This window comes from Crocodylus siamensis, chromosome 9 (genome assembly GCF_052110815.1).
Source record: "Crocodylus siamensis isolate JL-2025a chromosome 9, ASM5211081v1, whole genome shotgun sequence".
In the NCBI taxonomy this organism is placed as follows: domain Eukaryota; kingdom Metazoa; phylum Chordata; order Crocodylia; family Crocodylidae; genus Crocodylus; species Crocodylus siamensis.
Window position 1 is genome coordinate 36,589,344 of NC_143403.1, and position 9,390 is coordinate 36,598,733.

Sequence of the window (9,390 nt, forward strand, 5' to 3'; positions counted from 1 at the left end):
CCTGGGGTGGGGAGGCTGTGGGGAGGCTGTGGCATCTAGGGGACAGAGCTTGGGGACAGGTGCCCAGCAATCCAGCCTCCAGCTGCTCTCCCGTGGGTGTGCATGCCACAGCAAAGCCAAGAAGCAGGGGGCTCACCCAGGGGTGATGGCAGGTGCTGCTCACCTGGTATGTGTGGCTCCCCCTCCTGCAGCCAGTGGCCAGGGCCAGCAGGGCCCACGCTTGGTTCTGGGCCTGCTCTGGGCAGCTCCTGCTCCACCACTGCATGGAGATAGGATGAGTGGTAGGGCTGAGCCTAGGTGGGTGGTGGGGGATCCGTGGCAGAGGCTGGGGTACATGCTGCTGGCTGGTGGAGGCAGGACTGCACTTCAGCCTAGGCCCACAGGGGGTCTGCTGCTGGGTGGCAGGTGGCTGCAGCTGGGAACAGAGCAGTGGGTGGCACAAAGGCAACCACCAGGGCCAGGATGGTGTCCAGCACTCAGTGGTCCTCTGTGGTCTCTACTGCCCTGGCTACTAGGACAGCCTGTTGTTCTAAAGCCTCAGCGTGCCGTTCCTCCAGGGCCAGGAGCCTCTCCCTGAACTCCTCGTCTGCCTGGTCCCTCCACTGGTCCCGTTCTTCCTTGCACTGGTCCCATGTGTTCTTGTGGGTGACATTCTCCTCCCGCCAAGTGTCCTGGTGGGTGACATCCTCCAATCGCTGAGCCCATGAGTCTGTCAGGCATACCTTGGCCACCATGACGAGGTGGTCCAGCCGGTGCGTGCAGTCCTAGAACCTCTGCTGCTGGAGCTGGTGCATTCAGAGGGCCCCAGCCAGGGCTGCTGTTGACCCTGCATCCTGCCTGCCAGCTGGGGCCTCTTCCCAGCATGCAGCTGCAGGACCTGCAGTCAGGAGAAAGAGCTTGCTTGTGAGAGTTTGAAACATTTCTGAGGTAAGGTACTTTGTACCAGGGTGTCGTTTGCTGCGTAGCCTCAGATCCGGGGTTGTGTGCGCATGCTTGCCCAAGGACCATGTTAAGTTGGCTGGGCAGGCCCAGGTCCAGGCCCCCAATCCCTGCTCACTCCCCAGAGGCAGGCGGGCCACTGGGTGCTGGCTGCAGGCAGCCTGCCTCCCCTGCCCCGTTCCTGGGCTGAGCCAGGCCTAGCTCCTGGCAGCACCTGCTGCTGAAGCTTTAGAGCCACATCCCCCCCTGCTTCTCCTGCAGGCCAGCCTGTCTTTGCTTCCACCAACCCCATGGTGCCCAGGTTTGGGGGTCATGGGGCTCTCAGACAACTGGGACATGGAGCTGCCAGTGCCCCCACCCTCCCTGCAGGGGGCCAGCCCCCACACCACGCCTGTTCTGCGCTCAAAGTGTGTCTCTGCTGAGAGTGTCCCAGGCATGGCACAAGGAGCTGTTTGCGCAGATCGAGGGCTGCCCAACCCACCACACCCTTCTTTTGTTGAGGGCCATGGTGCCCCAGGTGCACCTGACACAGGACTCTGAGCTTTGATGGTGTGGTGGGCAAGCCCACCCTGCCCTGCAACCTCTGCCACCACTTGGAGGGCTATCTGTGGCTGCAGTACACATCCCTGCCCCCTGCAGCTGAGAAGGATATTACCGCTGGCTTCAATGCATTCCTCAGCATTTGAGAGGTCCATGCCTACCTAGCTGCATGGGCACAGACTGCTCAATAACATTTTGCATTGTGTTCTGCCTCCCTGCATGCTGTGTGGGTGGCTCTGGGGGCTTGGGGAGTGCAGCCAGGCCAGGTGGGGAGGGGGAGCAGGAGCTGGGGCCGAGGTGGGGGTGGGGGCAGGGGCTGGGTGGGGTGGGGTGGGTAGGGTTCTCCCCCTAGTGTGGGGCTTACCCTGTCAGTAGGGCTGGTGTGCTCAGTGGCTTGGGTTGGTCCCCATTGATGGCGAGGATGTACAGCTCCCAACAGTGTCCTAGGGTGCAGGGGCACAGGGGCATGTGACAGGACAGGCAGGTGCATAGGGCTCCAGTGCCAAGTACCAGCTGCAGAGTCCAGGCATTCTGCTGTGGGAGGGGCCCCAGGCAGGGGCCTCCCTCTGGGGAGGAGCTGAAGCTGTGGCAGCTAGTGGTGCCATGGCTGGCTTGGCCTTGCTGGTGGGTCTCAGTCCATAGAGCTAGTGGGGCAATGCACTGGCCCGGGCTCCCAGAGCTGTTGAACAATGTTGGAGACAGGGAGCACTGCAGGACGGGCTCCTGGTGGGTTGAGGCACTCCCCCCTGGTGATGTGTCACCATGGGTGCCAGGCTGCAGTGGAGGCTCGGGCATGCCACCCGGGCTTGAATAGATGGCATGGCTGTGGCTGGGGTGCCAGGGCATGAGGATGTCATTCAGTTGCTGCAAAAAGGGCATGGACTTGTGGGCAGCCCTCAAATGGTGGTTTCAGTCAGTGACAGTGACCCACTGTGCCTGCAAGGCCTTGACCTTTATGCAGCACTAGACCGCTGACCGGTTGTGTCTGTGCTGCTGCATGTGACCTGACAGCCCCTTGTAAATGTGTGCTTTGGAGCACCTGCCTCCCGCAAACTGGCTGAGGACCTCAGCCTTGCCCCACAGTGCCACAAGGTCCAGTCTTCTCCTGGCACCAGTTGTGGCCCTGGGAAGTGGCATGTGGCATTGGGGAGGATGCCAGTGTGGCTCCCTCAATGGCTTGCTGGGCCTCTGTGCAGCAATCCTGGTGCTGGCAGGCCTGGCAGCTGCCTACAGTGCCCAGTGGAAGGGCATGGTGTGAGACAGGCAGGTGTGGGGCTGCAGTGCTAGGCACCAGCTGCAGGGTCCAGGCTGCTGTGGGTAGCCTGGGGCCAGCGGGAGTTGGATCTGGTGGCCAGAAGTTGTCTGCAGGTGGCCCCGGGTACTGCCAGGCCTGGCAGGTGCCTGCAGAACACTGCACAATTGGATGGCACTGTCCTGGCAGCTACATTGCAATACAGTACCAGGGAGTGGCACTGGGGTGCGGGCAGGCTGCTGTGACTGCCCTGGGGCCTGTCCTGATGGATGCAGTGGCCCTCAGTGGTCACAGACTGCCAGCAAGTGCCTCAGGGCCCCAGCATCCCCACAAGATCTTAAGGGCTTAGGGCTGGGACAGGCAAGAGCCAACCCAGCTCTGGGGCAGGACAGTCTCCCAGCCCAGGCACCCTGGGGCTACTGAGACTGGCGCCCTGGGGCTACTGAGACTGGCGCCCTAGTGGTGGGGCTGACCAGGAGCAAATTTGTTCCTGGTCAGCATCTTCATGTGTGTTACTATGCAGTAACTAGTCATGATTAATTTTGCTACTTGCATTTGCAGGTACCAAATCTGCTCATCAGTAGAGCAATTTACTAGGCAGTAAGCATGTGCACATGTAGATGCAGATACTTACTGTGCAGTAATTTGCTCTACTGCACAGTAAAGCATCTCATGTAGATGCACCCATTGTGCCTGATTCTGCCCTCATTTTCACTGACATCTTGCCACACTTTTAGCTTCTCTCATTCCTTGGACTCTCAGACCAGCAGAGACTCCCTATGCCCAAAGAAGGGTGACTATAGGCTTAAACCAGTGGTTCTCAACCATTCTAGACTCAGGGCACCAGCTCTTAGCTTTCACCCATTTCTTGACTACAGAAAAATAATAGAGTGATTCTTCTGTTGCAAAGAACTCAGAAAGACCACAACAGGTCAGACCCTATGGATTTTTGACACTATGGATTGTTATTTGAAATCTCTGTGTTTATCTTGTGAATCAAGTGTAGGTAGGGTTACCATATGTACAGGTTTTCTTTTTGGATGCTCCAATCTCCATCTGGGAGGTTTTTTAAAATAGGGTCAAATGTCTGGGATTTTGGACAGTTCAGCTGTGAAGTTTCTCCTGGCATGCCCTAACAAGGAGCTTCTTGGGGCTGGGGGGAGCAGGGGGAGGGTGACTGGAGGCAGGGCACACATGCATGTGGCCGGCATGCAGCCAGCTGGGGTGGTGGGAGCAGCCCTGGCAGCTGGATACACGTAATCCTGTTGGGGGTGGGGCTTGGGGGCTGTCCAGGGGGCTGTGGGAGGGGGGAAGAGCATGTATGTGTGTGCACATGTGCGCACGCATGCATGGCAGGTCTGTGTGAAAGGGGTGGGTGCCTGCCAGTGCTGCGGGAAGCTATCTGGGTGTCAGGGCTACAGCAGGGCAGGGATGGCAGGGAGGACATGCCTGACCCTCCAGTGGGGGAAGGGGGTGGGGGCAGCAGGGATCTGTGTAGCTCAGCTGGCAGCCCCAGGGCCAGTGCCTGTGCTTGCAAGGGTGCAGTTGCTGGGAGACATTGCAGGGCTGGAGGAAGCAGGGGGCTGTGGGTCAAGAGTAAGGGGCTGTGGCTTGGGAGTGAGGGGCACCGGAGTGATGGGGGACTGTGCATCAGGAGTGTGGGACACTGGAAGTGCCAGGGGCGGTGGGTCAGGAAGGAGGGGCACCAGCATGGCCCAGGGGGGCAGGGTACTGCAGCTCGGGAGTGAGGGGCACTGGCAGAGCTGGTGGTCTTTGGGTCATGAATGAGGGGCAGCAGCAGGGCTGGGGTTGGGGCTGTGGATTGGGAGTGAAGGGCAACAGAATGGCCAGGGGAATGGCACCAGCATATTACTGCCCCCCACAATCATAACCCCCCACACCGTGACAGGTGCCCTCTTTTTTGGAGCTGGAAATATGGTAACCCTAATTGTAGGTGTTTGCATATGCAACGTTTTCTAATATTGGGCAGTATCCCTCAGCATCCTCCAAAGGATCTCATGGCACTCCAGGGTGTCATGGCTGCCTGATGGAGAATCACTGGCTAAAATCTCAGCCTGTTTTCTATTCCCTAAGTTCTAGACTAGACCAAGAACTTTTCAGCCTGTGGAGTAAATTAGAAGCTGCAAAAGGCAAAGATCTGGTGTGCGCTGTCTCCCTCACCATTTCTGATTTGTGGCATGACCCTTCCCTGTCCCATGTGCAAGGGAAAATACATGGTGTAACACAAGCTATGCTGGCTTTGTACCTATTAAGGTCACCCTGTTGAACAAGGGGAATCTCAACAGTCTAGCTGTTTGTGTTGCTGCAGCAGTGCAAAGCAGGCAAAGCAGGGCCTAAGGATTTGTCCATATGGCTTGACTCTCTTCTGGCTCAGGACATGAGCACACAAATAGATTATCATGAGGTAAAGGAGGACAGGGATTTACAGAGCATCAGCCAGTGCTCATGTGGGTGCATCTACACATTCATTAATGCACTTTAGGTACTGCACATTTAATTTAGTACTTTCTTACTCGAGTACTAACTAAATGTGCAATACCTAGAGTTACTGTGCATTGGTGAATGATTTTTTAGTGATAATTCCTGCACATTAGCCTAATAACAGCACTGTGCAGTAGGTTATTAGTGTGGTTTTTGCTGTGACATGCTACTGCACAGTGTTATTAGACTAATGCGCAGTAAACATCTAGCATAGGAGCAGGAGCCGGGCCCAGCTGGGTCCCCATACACACGTGTGCCCCCTCACCTGATTGGAGGCAGCAGCAGCGGAGCCACCATCAGAGGCAGCAGCAGCTGATCCCCCTAAGGTAAGTGGGGGTGGAGGGAACCAGCACAGTGGAGCCAGATCTGGTGGGGTAGCCCCCCAGGTCCCTCTTTGCTGAGCTGGCAGGGAGCTGTGCGTGCAAACAGGTACACTCTGTAAGAGTGTGCCGGTGTTTGTGCCAGCAGGCAAGCAGGAAGGGCCAGGTGGGAGACTCCAACAAGGGTAGGGTGAAGGCACCACACAGAAATATAAATAAATAGCAATTTATATAATGGTGTTGACACAGAGTGCTGCTAGGGCCCCTGCCCCGGGGGCACTGCCTACCAGGGGGTTGTCTGTGGCCTCTACCCAGACAGAGCCCATGGGGGGGCTGGCGTCCCCCTCCTCCCTGGCCTGCAGGGGATTCCCAGCAGGGCTGGGAGGGGCAGGGAATGGGGGCCCCTACACCTGTCCTGCAGGTGCCTGTCTTAGGGGCCTGGAAGTGCAGGTGAGAGAGCTCCAGGAGGAGGTTAGTAGGCTGAGGGGAATCAGAGAGGCAGAGGATGAAATTGGTGAGTATGTTCTTTCCCTGCAGGGCCATGCATCCAAGGGAGAAGCACCCTTGGAGGTGCCGTCCACAACAGAGTGGCAGATGGTCCCCTCCAGAGCCAGGTCTGCTCACAGCAGAGCAGTACCCTTTGCCCCAGTCTGGCTGGAGAACAGGTATGAGGCCCTGGCGACACTGCAGGAGGAGAAAGGAGAGGAAGAAACCTCTGGAGAGAAGGCCACTCCACACTCTCCACACTCCAAACAGGCTGAAGGAGCTAAGCAGACACGAAGGAAGAAACGTCGAGTGATGGTCATAGGTGACTCCATCCTGAGAGGTACAGAGGGTTGCCAGGACCCTTCGACACACAAGGTCTACTGTCTGCCTGGAGCAAAGATCCAGGATGTGACGGGGATGATCCTGGGCATTATCCGCCCCACTGATTACTACCCTATGGTCCTAATCCATGTGGGCACTAATGATGCGGTCAGGATAAGTCCCGATCACCTGATGACAGACTACCATGCTCTGGGGGGCATGCTGAAGGAGATAGGAGCACAGGTGGTATTCTCTTCTGTCCTACCAGTGAGAGGACGTGGAAGACGACATGAGACCTGCATCAGAGAGGTGAACTTGAGGCTTCGGGAATGGTGTCTCAAGGTGGGCTTTGGCTTCTTAGATAATGACCCCCACATCAGGATGAGAGACATGCTTGGATGGGATGAGCTTCACCTTTCCCCCAAAGGTAAGTGTGTGTTCTCTTTCAGGTTGGCTGATCTCCTCTGCTGGGCTTTAAACTAAGCTTGTTGGGGGAAGGGGAAGATGAAGGCAGAGGAAGCCTTGAACCACCAAACCAAGCATCACCCACAAGAGCAGCCCAGCCTGGATCGATAATGAGCGGAACAAATACCCAGGTAAGTAACAGGGGCCCGGGTAGTACTGGGATTAGGGGGGCAGTGCATGCATCTTCAGGAGGCCTCAAATGCCTCTACACTAATGATCACAGTATGGGGAACAAGCAGGAGGAACTTGCCCTCCTGCTAGCTAACACCAACCCAGACATAGTGGGGCTCACCGAAACATGGTAGGACCCAATGCATGACTGGGCGGTGAACATCAAGGGCTATAGGCTGTACAGGAGAGGTAGGACAGGGAGGAAAGGTGGGGGTGTGGTGCTCTATGTCAAGGAGAAATACACATCCCCAATGAGTAGCACTGGGTCAGAGGAGGGGCAGACCGCAGTGCTCTAGGTTAGAATACAAAGGGGTCAGGGGGAAAGGGACTTAATGGTGGGGGTCTACTACAGACCACCCAACCAAGGAGCTAGACTGGGAATTCTTAAGTCAGCTCACAGAGGCAGTTAGATCAAAGGATGTGGTCATCATGGATGACCTAAACTTTTCAGACATCTGCTGGGAAAAGCAGTCAGCCAGGTCTGACCACTCACATAGGTTCCTAGCTGAGATGCAGGACCTCCATCTAACCCAGGAGGTGCACAGCCCCAGCAGGGGAGACACCTTGTTGGATCTGGTTTTGGCCATGGGCAATAACCTGGTGAGGGGTCTGCGGGTGCTGGACCACCTGGGTGACAGTGATCATCGCTTGCTGGAATTCACCATCCAGTGCAGGGTGGCGAAGGCCTGCAGCAAGGCAGCAGCCCTGAACTTCAGGAAAGCAGATTTCAATGAGGTAAGGAGAATAGTTGGGGAGACACTGAGGTCCCAAGGGGGGAACTTGGGTGTCCAAGAAGAGTGGTTGTTCCTTAAGGAAACGATCCTCCAAGCCCAAAGGGAGGTAATCCCTACACAGATCAAAGGGGGGAAGAGGATGCAAAGGCCCCCATGGCTCACCAAAAGTATCTGGAAACGTCTCCAAGCTAAAAAGGAGGAGTACACCCATTGGAACGAAGGGGCCATCACCAGAGAGGACTATACCACTGTTGCTCAGGACTGTAGGGGGGTGGTTAGGAAGGCCAAGGCAGAGATGGAACTGGGACTAGCTGCCCGGATCAAGGAGAACAAGAAGTCCTTTTTTAAATACATAGGGGGTAAAAAGAAGGTACCAGGTAACATGGGGCCTCTGCAGGACATGCTAGGAAATCTGGTCGTCGCACCAGACAGCAGAGCTAATCTATTTAACAATTTCTTTTCCTTCATTTTTCTGAGTAGGAACCTGGTCATCCCCCTCATTGGGACCCCCGTAGGCCTCGTGGGAGGCACACCCAGGCCGAGGGTCAGCAAAGACCTACTCAAGGAACTTCTGGAGGGACTGGACGTATTTAAATCAGCAGGTCCTGATGATCTCCACCCCAGAGTGCTGAGGGAACTAGCAGATGTTAGTGCAAGACCTCTGGCACGGTTTTACAAGAGCTCATGTGCCAGAGGACTGGAAAAGGGCCAATGTGGTTCCCATTTTCAAAAAAGTGAGGAAGGAGTACCCAGGAAACTATAGGCCCATGAGTCTTACCTCAGTCCTGGGGAAGCTTTTTGAGAAAATTATCCAGGCACATGTCCACAAGGGGCCATCAGGAGAGACTATGTTTAGGGGCAACCAACATGGGTTCATTAGAGGCAGGTTCTGTCAGACCAACCTGGTGACCTTCTATGACCAGTTCACTAAATCCCTGGATGCAGGTGTCTCAGTGGATATAGTCTTTCTGGACTTTAGGAAGGCCTTCGACATGGTCTCTCAGCCCATTCTCATTAAAAAACTAGGAGACTGTGGTGTCGATGCCTACACAGTCAGATGGTTCACTAACTGGCTGGAGGGCCACATCCAGAGAGTGGTGGTGGATGGGTCATTTTTGACCTGGAGGGATGTGGGCAGTGGGGTTCTGCAGGGCTCGGTCCTCGGGCCCGCACTGTTCAACATCTTCATCAGTGACTTAGACAAAGGTGAAAAATCAAATTTGCAGATGACACTAAGAATTGGGAAGAAGTAGGCACGCTAGAAGGAAGAAATAGGCTGCAATTGGATCTGGACAGGCTACAGGGTTGGGCGGAAGAGAACAGGATGGGTTTCAACACTGACAAGTACAGGGTACTACACATGGGGAGGAAGAACCAGTGGCATACCTACAGGCTGGGGAACTCCCTTCTCATCAGTGCAGAGGCAGAGAAGGATCTTGGAGTCATCATTGATTACAAGATAAACATGGGCCGGCAGTGTGGGGATGCAGTCAGGAAGGCCAACCATACCTTGTCATGCATCCACAGATGCATCTCAGGCAGGTCCAAGGAGGTGATCCTCCCCCTCTATGTGACACTGGTCAGGCCACAGCTGGAGTACTGTGTCCAGTTCTGGGCACTACACTTCAAGAGGGATGTGGACAACATGGAGAGGGTCCAG

The 9,390-nt window shown here is 55.8% G+C and overlaps 1 protein-coding gene across 1 annotated transcript; it reads left to right on the forward strand.

Annotated features, from left to right (window-relative positions):
* The first annotated feature begins 1,251 nt into the window (after nt 1-1,251).
* LOC149857328 (uncharacterized) lies at nt 1,252-6,843 on the forward strand. Its single transcript, XM_090063303.1, has 3 exons — nt 1,252-1,346; nt 5,988-6,003; nt 6,091-6,843. The coding sequence occupies exons 1-3, from the start codon at nt 1,252-1,254 to the stop codon at nt 6,841-6,843; spliced, it is 864 nt and encodes a 287-aa protein (XP_089919429.1).
* Nucleotides 6,844-9,390: the final 2,547 nt, after the last annotated feature.